We start from the raw sequence: 11,870 nt of genomic DNA, 5'->3' as shown, positions 1-11,870 counted from the left end.
AGGTTCGTATCACTCAGTTTCAATGCGAATGTGAAAGAGAGATAGAGAGAGGGGAAGAAAGTGAACTTTAAGGAACTTTAAGAATAATGGGAAAGCACATTAGTAGCAGGAACATACAACATACAATTTTGAACCCATAGATAAGCTTGCCAGCCTAAGTTGATTAAGTAGGTGCGCTGTTACTCGGAGAGAGTTCTTCATTCCACGAACTAGGAAATCTTTTATATGTAGACTTAAATAGATTTTGATTTTTAGTAGTTGAGAAACCCTCAAGGCCATCAAGTTTTTGATAAAGAATAGAAAGAAAATTTATACAATGTCTTCCATGATAGAAAACAAGTGCCAGTAAAAATCAAGAAGAAATATATTGTATGCAATCTTGAGCCATTGGCTTCATTTAAAGCAGCAATTATATTAGCCGATAAAAGCTTTTCATTTATCTTGTAGGAATGTGTAGGCAGATTAGAACATTTCTCATTCTTAATAGGTAAGAAATCCTCATACATTACATAATGTTTTGAATATTACAAATAAGTATATATATATATATATATATAGGGGTGTAAATGAGTTAAAACAAGCTGAGGTTTAGGATTCTCAAGTTCGGCTCATGTTCATTAAAGTTTAAAATTCCTTACCTAAGATTGGCTCTGTTTGTTCATAAAAAGCATGAGCTTAGCTTAATAGCTCATTTAAATACAAAAATAAAAAAAATTGAATATTTGATATTATTTAATTTATATTTAACACTAAATTATTATTAAATTTCATTTATTCTTTTAACTTTTGTTGATGAAATTAAATAAAAAAAATATTAATTATATATTATAAATATTAACCAGGTTTAAATGAATTAAATAATTTTATATATGCATGATATGTATATAAATAACAAATTTGAAATACTAATGAGATTCATTTCTTTTTCAAAATTAGTTCATGAGCTTTATTTATTATTTATGATTGACTCGTTATATGACTAGTCAAATTCAAATGAGTTAAAACTGAACCGATAGTTAATCACAAATTGTTCAAGCTTATTTAAATTACAATCATACATTTAAACAATGTTCAATAATAACAAAATTAATTTATTTTAAAGAAAATGATTATTTTTGAAATTTTATATAGAATATATCCAAAGGAGAAAAACCATTGTGTAAACCGAACCCCTTGGCCTATTTACTATGTAAACCGTCTCAATTAGGCTGAGCTGATTACCCGAAGAAAAAAAACAAAAAGTAAAAGGACAAGTTCACTAAAAGCCAGTATCATGCATTATGCGTTCAAACCCATTATGTCCATCTTTCTAGTCAGACTTTATATATGGGCTGCGTTCTGTCCATTCAAAGCCCACTCTAATTCTATTACCGACCTTCGGGAAGGGTTTTTCCCATAAATAGCCACCTTACAACTTCATTTTAGAAAAATAGCAAAATTTTTTTTTTTTAAAAAAACTAGCCACCTTGGGACAAAAATACCCTTGATAAAATTGAAAATTACACAAAAGCTTTCCTTTCTTCTACACAGCCGTTCGTTCGTGGGGGTGGGGTTTATAGAAAACTGTTCGTGGGGTTTCTCTAAACTCTTTGCATCTCATCGCCTCTCACTCTCATTTTTTTGTATTTTCTCATATCTCAAACTAAAATCAGGTAAAAATTTTATCTTTTTTCTTATTAGATGAAAGTAAGGAAATATGTGTTTTTTTTGTTTTTTCTCTTTCTATTTTTTCTTGTAAGTTTTATTAGTTTAGGGTTTTTTAAGCTTTTTATTTGATATGGGTATGCAAGAAATTGATTTATGAGATATTCTATGTGATTTTAAAGATACTTTAGGTGGCATATGGTTTGAAAATGGAAGAAATTTTGTGTAAAACTGAAAAATCGCGGAAAACAGTAAAAACGGAGGAAATTTGGCGAAAAAGATGAATTTCCACCAATTTCCTCCAGTTTGTCAGTTTTCGCAAATTTCCGCCAATTTTCCGCCAATTTTCCGCCAGTTTTCTGCCAGTTTTCCGCCAATTTTCCGCCAGTTTTCCGCCAGTAGAAAAAAGCTATATTTGGCCCGAAAAAAAAAACAGAATCAACTTTTTTAATACAGTTAATATGTTTGTTTAATATTATTCAAAATTTTATATATTTATTGATTTAGTTTAACGTTATTCATTTAATTTTGTAGTCAAATGGAAGATGATGACATTGTAATTGCGGTTTTATACAATGGAACATTGGTACAAAATGATAGTGGTGATTGGGAATATCGAAATGGTAAAAATGATAGTGGTGATTGGGAATATTAAGAGGTTTTACCCGTTACTTTGCTGAGGGGTATTTTGTGCCAATTCACATGTAAACTCGTCAACGGAGTCTACAAGATCCGGCCGCTGCTCATAAAAGGATGCAGACCGCAGTAAATATGGTAACATTATGCATAATTTCTGGAAATAAATTTGTCCCTTGTATCGGTTACCAGCCTTATCTGAATCATATACAGTCATGCGACGCTCTTTTAAGTCCACGTGCCCTACCACCCCATGTATGTTGCGCTTGTTTAGTGGAATCAACAACTGTCAATACATTACAGAATTTCAGTTAGCACAATAAATAAAGGAAGGCACATGAATAAATGAATAGTTAACATTACACAATTTGGACATGTATATATTACATGATTTACGTATTTCCATGGCTTGGACTCTTTCATTCGAATCCCCAACACATATTCTTGCATTGTGTATGAGAATTGGAACTTAGATGGATTGTCGATGAACTTTTCATCATTGTCTTGACACTGTGCAGTCAGGAAAGCTTCGGTTATCTCCGAATTAGTGACCTTTCGCTTTCCGCCAAAATACGTGAGATGTTAACCTGCCTATTGGGTTCGTAACCAAACCGTAGACCTGTAATTATGGTGAAGTCCCTCTGTGTAAATCTAGCACCACGCCCTCCAAAATTGAATACCATAGAGTCCTTGTCGTCGCAAACACATTGCCTATACAGCATGCTGTTGACGATGTGGCCACTAAATTGTATCTCGTTGGCCTTCAAAAAGTGGCCAAAACAGCTATCCTCAAACTTCTTTATTTGGGCTGGAGTCAGTTTGAACTTAATATCCGACACGGCTTTCCAGAAGTTCGATCTACAATTAACCTTTGCCCTCGATATCTCCGAGTCCCAAAACCTTCGTTGGTAATCTGAATCCATTTATCTGCAAATCAAATACAACAAAACATAACAGATGGAGGAAACGTTTTTTCCGACACGGAAAAGCCTGAAGGACAATTTTTCCGCCTGGAGGAAACAATTTTCCGCCTGGAGGAAAAGGTTTTCCGCCTGGAGGAAAACATTTCCTCCAGGAGGAAAAGGTTTTCTGCCTGGAGGAAAAAATTTCCTCCAGGAGGAAAATGTTTTCCTCCTGGAGGAAAATGTTTTCCTCCTGGAGGAAATTCGCCTGGCGGAAAAAATTTCCTCCAGGAGGAAAACATTTTCCGCCTGGAGGAAATTTTTTCCTCCAGAAGTAAAAAAATTCCCGCCAGGAGGAAAACATGGTCCCTGTGTCAGTTTTGTTAGATATTTGCAGTACCATCTCAATTCTAGCAGCCCTACATGTCATGGATTTGATTTATCTCAATTTAGCTTCACTATTTTATTAACTTATGGCCTTTATTTGGAGAAATATTTCAATAGCATTACCATGGTGCTATTTTCCTTTTAGTCTTTTATGAAGCTCCCCAATAATAAAAAGCATTATAAATCAAAGATACTTCAACAAATTTAATGATCTAATAGCAAAATTATAAATACTTAATTTGCTTTTGAACGCAGTTTAACACCATTTTAACGCTATTAGCTCTAAAATGCTTCCCAGATGAAGGGTTTTTTCCGGGTATGGAATAAAGCATCACCAAATCTACGAGACCAAGAAAAGCAAGATTCTAGATCACAGAACAAGATAGATCACCAAATGATTTAGAGGTCTCTTAAAAAATGTGGAAATATGAGCTTCTTCATTTTTTTATTGTTACACATTACAAGAAAAAGTAGTCCACAACAAAACCCCCTATAAGCGAATGCTATCCCTTTGTATAACATCAAGAAATATTACAAAGAATGCTCTATCAATACTCACACTAATTCCTAGAAAATTATCTCCTCTCTGCATCTTGTTTCTGCTCCTAACACATTCATAAGCAGTTCTTTCATCTCTGCAATCCATCCATTCATCCAACAACAATTTGATCCCAAGTTTTGCCAAGCTGTAGCCGTATCTTCAAAATTGTATAACTCCAGATTTACAACAGATGGGTTAGTTGCTTTACAGTTGCAAATCCAATTGATTTCAAAGTCCTTTCACAGAGGGGAAGCTATGATGAAATATTTTCTACGTTAGCTGACTCCTGGCTGCAAAATGGGAAAGAAAGTCCAACCGTTGCCAGGCTTAGATTCCTTTCCAGCTACTTTTTCATTAGCCCACCACTCTGAGCCATTGGTAGGCTTATCTGAAAATTCTGACTTTGTGCTGTCAAAATTGAATTCCTTTATTGACCCAAGAGTGATGGATCGATGCTTTCGGTAGCACTGATCCTCCCATTCTCCATGATCCGAGACTCCAGCAGCTACCCCATCTTCTTTTCTGCAGTCAAATGAAATAAGGATATGAATGAGAGGGAATTTCAGCACAACCAATATCTGTTTTCTTCTTTAGCCAGTAAAAAGTCAAGCACATTATAAGAGAATAATCCTCATTAGATATATTAATTTGGTGTCTCAACTTGTAGGATAAGATAAGCCAATGTCTAGATTCATTTATAGAAGTTGTCATCTTCTTCTTGCAAACAAGAAAACCTTTATTCTCTCTCTGCAGCAAGAAAATTTATCCAAGCATTATAAACAAGAAAAAAAAAAATTGCAGTCTAGCAGACAAAGTTGCAATTGGCAATGCACAATGGATATCTAAAATGAACTTACAATGTAACCTTGCCAGGGAAGTTTTCCTCTAAGAAGAAATATTAAAGTATAAGCAAGAGACTCAAGGTCATCTCTCCGGCTCCCTGTCCTGCCTAAATGAGCATGGACACTTGCATAGCGAACAGTTCCCCTATCAGAAAAACATAAAACATATCAAGCTATTCAACGATACTAGTATATTGAGTTGAAGAGGCAAAATAATAATATGCTAAAGAAATAAACTAATGTTAACAGAAAGAAGAACGATATATAAAGATTATTAGACAACATATTTTTTAATATAAGGACTTAAAGGAAAAATAAATGATGTTAATATATTTCAAATTCAGATCTCTTAGTATTATTCTCAATTAATTTTCTTAGGATAGTTGAAGATAAAGTCTGTTTAATATTTTTTATTGAGTTCTTGTGGACCATATTAACAACCTGATCACCAATTGTACATGTTACTTACCTAAAAACATCAGGCTTTTGGTCATAATCAACATGACTACCAGATGATGCATCTTTCCATCTTGAAGCTAAATGAGAAAAAGAACTGCATCAGTTTTTTCACAATTTGCAAGATATAGAGTACAGAAAACATCTCCTGGTATGGTATTTCCATTTCTTTAATCTATAGCTTGTATAACAAAGAAAACTTACCCAAACCAAGATCTATAAGATACAACTTTTTCTCATTAGATGTTCCAGGTCGACCAAGCAAAAAGTTCTCTGGCTTAACATCTCCATGCACAAAGCTGAAAAGGAAATTAAGTTACCATGAATTAAGAAGGTAAGATATATATACATATATATATACACAAATAAAAAATAAAAAAATAAAAACCAATAAGGCAATCAATTGCAAGGTACCCTCTACAGTGAAGCTGCTCTAAAATGGATATTGCCTCCACTGCTATACAAGCAACCATCTCTTCAGATAGCCTTTAGATGAGCAAATAAATTATGAGATCCAACACCATAAGGGATGGGGAAAAAAAAACTATCTCATTTTCTGCGCCACACCCCCCAAACCCCCGGCCTCACAAAATAATGATAATAATAGTAAAAATAAAACATAAAAAAATAATAAATAAATAAATAATACTAATAATAATAATAATAATAATAAGGGAGAGGGTAAAGAAACTTTCTTACATCTAGTTGTTAGTGTTCCAAAGATCCCATAAACTTGGGCCTAGAACATCCATGACCTACATTCAAAATCAAGGAAAATTATCATAAACTGCAACTGAAGAAGAACATTTTAAACATAAACTCACATTTGAAGATTAACAGATATAGAAGAGAAACTGACTAGGATATAGTAGTCTCCTTGTTGACCTTTGTAATGAACAAAGGGAAGTCCATAACAGCCATTGAGAGTGCTTCATTATGTTTTGAAACAGAAAGACAAGTTAGGTAATAAAAGTTGGGCATTAACAACACCAAGGAAGAAAATGTTCTTTACCTGTAAACTTGCCACTCATAAGGAGGCCCATAACTACAACCTTTACTGTTTCGATGCTCAAACTTCAAAGCAACCTACATAAAGGTATGGAAAAACTGCAATAAGCAACAGAGTCAATTTGCTTGCACTAACGTACAAGAGATGCATGCAAGAATGACCTCAAAGGCATCAGGCCCAGAGCAACCGCTGCCTCCAGTCAGCCTTCTTCCAACATATACTTGTCCAAAACCTCCTTTTCCCAGCTTCCGCTCCAACTTATACACTGGGGAGTTGCCAATCTGTATCTGCAAATGCAAATAATAGAACATGATTTATATTATATAAATATAAACTTAATCCACAAACTATGTGGAGATAAATATAATAACCAAGTTGTTAATAACTTGCAATAGACATAATAATACATGTGAAACAATACAGTTTAACTATAACAGTACGCATCAGGAAATGAGACTACACAAACCTCCTCTGGGAATTTTTTTAAGATTTGAGAAATTGTCTCAGGAAACTATACAGTTCATACATTTTCTAATCAAATGGAATGAAAAGCAAATCAAATGTGGTAAAATAAAACAGACAATGTAAATAGAACACATTTCATGAGATTAAAAGGTTTGCCTAATTAGTCTAAATCAACTTACAGGACCATGACCTCTTATAGAGTGGTCTAGAAAGCAAAGCATCTGAAAATTGGCAGACTGTCACCTCAATATATAAATGGACAAAACAGGACAAAACAAGAAGCAACAGAAATAAAATTTGCAATATGCAGATAAGAGCAGAAAGGCCAAAATAGTACCCTTTCAGGAAGTGGACTTGTGCTTCCCTCATCCTCAGCAGCAGCCAACTTTTCTGCACTTTTCTGAGCAACCAATTCATCACGAACAGCAACCAACTTTCCGATTGGCAAGTCCAATCCTGTGTGTCCCTGTCCACCAACTCCAGCACCAATTGGCTTGGCATTCTTACCTTGATTCATAGCTCTGGTCCCTCTTCCTCTACCTCTACCAGTTGGCCCTGGATTTGGGCAAACATTAGCCTAGGCAAGCAGATTTTTGAGACTTAATGGGAAGACTTGGTTTTGGAGACATTACCTTTTGCAACACCAGGGCGAGTAGGTGGAACTATAACAGCAGGATTCTCCTGCACATTATTAACTCTCTTTGATCGCCGAACTCCACTTCTCAGATCTGGCATTCTATTTTCATGCCCAAAACCAATATAGATTTTTCTTAACCAACCCCAAAGAACTTTGGAAAAAGTGACAACTAAAACTTCAACCTAATAAAAAAGAATTGCAAACCTTAGAAGCTTAATCGGTTAAAAGGGGCTTTTGGACATAAATTTAGGTCTTAAGCCACACAATCACATGTATACCAGTCCTCATTAAAAATTTATATCTTTTTCTCCATTTCATGAACAACACATTTATTGAACCCATTAACAAAATATTTGGAAACAAAATTTACAGGTCTAACTAATCCCCTTATAATCAAACAACAACAAAGATTGTGCGTTGATCATCTTATATCACCGTACCTTATACCATGATCATCTTATATCACAAAAATACAATGTGTATCACAGCAATCGAATATCAAGTTAGTGTCCAGGAGAAATTAAATTGTTGAACTCGTCTATATTCTGAAAATTGTTGCAGAATACTTTCAATCCAACTACAGCGACCCCTTTTGTCCTTTTAAACCACAGCTATAATTGATTTTCAGCTAGCCCAAACATCCGATCATCCATTACTTCTCCATAAACTCATCGGACCAAAAAAAGGATGCATATCATATATCAAGTAAAAATCATAACTGGGTATACAAAACAAATTATCCGAAAACCACAAGCACTTGCTCAAGCACGTATTTTCAAACTGGAAACCACCTAAAACCGAAAACTTGAACCTACACAAATCAAAAACTCCTCGATCGGACACCAACAAGCTTAACGATCATCCAAAAAAGCGATGAAAATACATCGCCCAAAAAAAAAAAATGGAAAAGAAAAGAAAAACTCATACAAACATCTCGACCCACGAACACAGATTCATAGATACCAAATTACCAATGCACCATAACCACAAAAACATCAAAAAGAGACCGAAACAGAGGGTAGATGGTGTTTTGGGAAACTGGTAAAGCATCATCAAACACGTACCTCGTGGGATAAAAATCTTGAATCTGAAACATCCAATCCAAATCGAATGTTTCTGAAAAAATAAGAAATGAAGACAGAGAAAACAAAAAGCAATGAAATTTAAGTAAATAAAAGGCTTTCAAACGTTTCTGGACGAGGACGAGGACGTGGCCGGGATGGTAAGATGTGCATATGCCCTACCTGTGTTTTCAAACGTTTTCAAAGGGAAAGTGAAAAAACAAAACCGAAACCAAAAAAAATAAAAGGCTTTTTGATAGAGAAAAGAACCAAAAAAAAAAAAAAGAAAAGAAAAAATATAGATAAGGGTACTTTAGTCCAAACAGGTAAAATATTGGTTAGTTTTTAAAAAAATAAAAAAATATACTATTTTTCTAAAATGCAATTATAAAATGGTTAGTTATCGAAAAAACCCCTTCGGGAATGGCTTGAGCCTTTCAAGAAAAATTGGGTTTTAACTTTGGTAGAAGATAATTCAATCCTTGTTATATGTGAGTATTCAAAAAATTATTTTCACTTCCATCTATCCCGCATGAAAGTAGTTATCAAGTTATATAAGCCTCAAATTCTGATACTACATTAAAAGTTCAAGCCTGTAAGGTGTTTTGTATGGTTTAATATTAAAGATTTAGTCGTGATGTCCTGCCCATGTTTATCCTCTTTTTGTTTCCTTATCTTCAATTGTTACTTGCTTATAGACTTTATTTTGTTATTGAGAAAATTTATTTTTTGCTTTTTCTACTTTTAACCCCAAAGTCTTTGTTTTCCCTACTTTCTTGGAGGGGCAGGACGGTTACATATAAGTGAAAAAGGATGCTAAATTTTGCATATCTTATAGAATTAGGTTGTCTGTTCTTTCTTTTTTTTTTTTTTTTTTTTTTTTTTCCCTTTCATTCTTGCCCCTAAAAAATATTTGAATGGCATTTCACTTAAAAATATTAATAAAGAAATAAACAGAACATGAAAATAGAGACAGAAATCCCATCTTCCATTTAATTATAATTGACATTGAAACTATACTTCTTTCTTTTTACAGTTTTGCAGCTGTCGGCGGAAAAAAAACTTACTCTTAGGTATCTCATATACGGCATAGTCACACCCTCACTCTCTTTGTTGCTCTGTCTAATACTACTTCTTTGTCATTCTCTTTATTACTGAATTTCAGATGCAACATTTCTTGCCCAGAACCTTAGAAGTTTCTTCATATCAGCAGCGGCAGAGACCTTTGGAATTCTTAGATTTAGTAACGGAGAGTTGGGTTTCTTTATAAGCCATGCTTCAGATAAATACGGCCTCGTAATAGTATCTCTTTTCTCTTCGGCTTCAATTCCAACTATCTCATCGGTTTTCTCTTTGTTTTTGTTAACTCCAAGTCTCTGAAGTCCCGGTAGTAAACTCATCATTCGCGGGCTCATATGTTCTTTCTTGAATATGAATCCTAGATCCGTAAAACCCTTTACTTCTTCAAGTTCCAGCTCTCCCATGGTCCTGCAACTCATGGATTTTTGCAGCCTCCTCCTTGAATATCTTGGATCTTTCATATTCTCAGCTAACGGTGACGTGAAATTTGATCTTGTTGGTCTTTGCTTCTGGTTGGTACACTCCTCCTCCTCCTCCTCCTCATCATCATCATCATCATCATCATCATCATCATCTACTTCCTCTTCACAGTTGGAGTCATCCTTATCACAGATATAGCATCGGAAATATTAACAAGGGAAAACGAATATTGCTAATTAAATTCAGAGAGCTAGAGAAACGAGAGCAGACAGTTAAGCCTGCTGACATATATATATGTATAATATCTGTATTATACCTTTAGAGTACTATTTGGTGGTAATCCTGAAAAGTTTTCTTCGTCCCCAACTGGTGAAAACTCAGATGAAAGTTCTTCGTCATCAAGAGGTGATAAGGAAAGGCTTGGAGATGGAGATGGAGATGGAAAAGAATCTGTGAAAGGTTGAGCTGGTTGTATGCTTTGTGGGAAAATTAATGGAGTGGGATGTGAGAGAAGAATAATTTGATGGAACCAAAGGCGATCCATGGCTCCAAGAAGACTGAGAAAATAGTCACTGCTGGCCATGGAGGAGAGAGAGGGAGAGAGAATGTAATTGCAAAAGAAAATCTGAATAATACAGAGAGAGAGTTGTGGTGGTTGTAAAAAGGGAATAAGAGATAGAAAGCAAATGAAGGTGGTGGGAACCTTTGAACAATTGGATGGAGGATGTGGTCATAAATCATGTATTCCTCTGACTCCACATGTTTTTACATTCTAAACGACAAGACGGTCTCCAATCAATTGATAAGAGACAAAATCAATTTCATCAAAATAAAAAAAAAAAGTGGTATCTTAGAAATCTCAACCAATCCAACCTAAGCGGTTGCCGCCACAAATTACTTTACTGACTTGGTTAAAGCAATTTCTTATTTTCCAATTTTACTTTGCCCCCTTTTTAGATGTCTGGTTGGTCTTAGTTTTGGCAGTACTTCGCCATATAATTTTTCATGAAGAAAAAGCTTCGGGCATTTTTAATATTTTTGTATAGTGTAGTAGTAGTTTTCGATTTTTGTTAATTTTTTATTTTGATAAGTTGGAAATGATGAATTACCACCAAATCTTGAAAGTAGGACCTATGATAATCATCAGTTTTTATTTGAATCCATACTCTTCCTAAAAACCACCAAATCTTGAAAGTAGGACCTATATATATATATATATATATATATTTTTCCCGGTGGAAAGTGTTTAATAGGCTTTAAGTGCATTAAAAACGGAGAACATTTTAAAGATATATGTTGTCTTTTGGGTGAGTTGGATGGGATATTCTCTTATTGGGTCAATTCCCACATTAATTAATTAGAAATCATTGTATATAAATAATTAGACTGCAGTTTGCATGTCTAGTCGACTTGAAGGACGGGACTCCAATTTCTTATCTACTCCATCGATGAGACTTTTGAAAGCAAAGTTTGCAATGCTAAAATAGTGATCTTTATAAAGATATTTAGGGCGAGTTATTTTGAGATGATATAAATATTTAGTTGACACTTACTAATAATATAAAATTTTGAAATAGTATCTTTTGGGATAAGGTCGGATGGATTCACAGCCATTAAGTTTATATATTCTGGTTCAATCAGATGTGGTGTTAAAATCTCAATTAATAAAAAAGAAACCTTTTTTAAAATAGAAATAATTTAATATAGTATAAAAATTATAAATGTTTGACCTACTTTTTTCTTTTCTAATATTATACTCTAATATATATAGCAATCGGAGATACTAAGGA

The 11,870-nt window shown here is 34.1% G+C and overlaps 2 protein-coding genes across 2 annotated transcripts; both read right to left on the bottom strand.

Moving 5' to 3' along the window:
- Window positions 1-3,954: 3,954 nt before the first annotated feature.
- On the bottom strand, window positions 3,955-8,817 carry LOC107405230 (casein kinase 1-like protein HD16). The gene is given in 13 exon segments (XM_060812777.1): window positions 3,955-4,632; window positions 4,772-4,857; window positions 4,968-5,097; window positions 5,422-5,488; window positions 5,613-5,707; window positions 5,823-5,894; window positions 6,108-6,163; window positions 6,268-6,337; window positions 6,421-6,494; window positions 6,579-6,704; window positions 7,220-7,437; window positions 7,515-7,618; window positions 8,584-8,817. Coding segments are annotated over 13 exon segments (1,377 nt in total). The 5' UTR covers window positions 8,616-8,817; the 3' UTR covers window positions 3,955-4,385.
- Window positions 8,818-9,541: 724 nt separating this feature from the next.
- On the bottom strand, window positions 9,542-10,801 carry LOC107434033 (uncharacterized). The gene is made up of 2 exons (XM_016045443.4): window positions 10,397-10,801; window positions 9,542-10,262 (listed from the first exon to the last, which is right to left on the bottom strand). The coding sequence occupies exons 1-2, from the start codon at window positions 10,661-10,663 to the stop codon at window positions 9,732-9,734; spliced, it is 798 nt and encodes a 265-aa protein (XP_015900929.3). The 5' UTR covers window positions 10,664-10,801; the 3' UTR covers window positions 9,542-9,731.
- Between the last annotated feature and the right edge of the window lie 1,069 nt (window positions 10,802-11,870).

The sequence above is a fragment of the Ziziphus jujuba genome, chromosome 11 (assembly GCF_031755915.1).
Source record: "Ziziphus jujuba cultivar Dongzao chromosome 11, ASM3175591v1".
Taxonomy (NCBI): domain Eukaryota; kingdom Viridiplantae; phylum Streptophyta; class Magnoliopsida; order Rosales; family Rhamnaceae; genus Ziziphus; species Ziziphus jujuba.
Note: the sequence above shows the minus strand (reverse complement) of the source record. Positions and strands in the feature narration are given on the sequence as shown.

Bases quoted from the DNA above. Each gene is read 5' to 3' on its own strand.
- LOC107434033 (XM_016045443.4), bottom strand. From the start codon at position 10,663: ATGGCCAGCAGTGACTATTTTCTCAGTCTTCTTGGAGCCATGGATCGC. The intron at 10,263-10,396 runs GTATAATACAGA...ATCTGTGATAAG, and splicing joins CACCAAATAGTACTCTAAAG to GATGACTCCAACTGTGAAGA.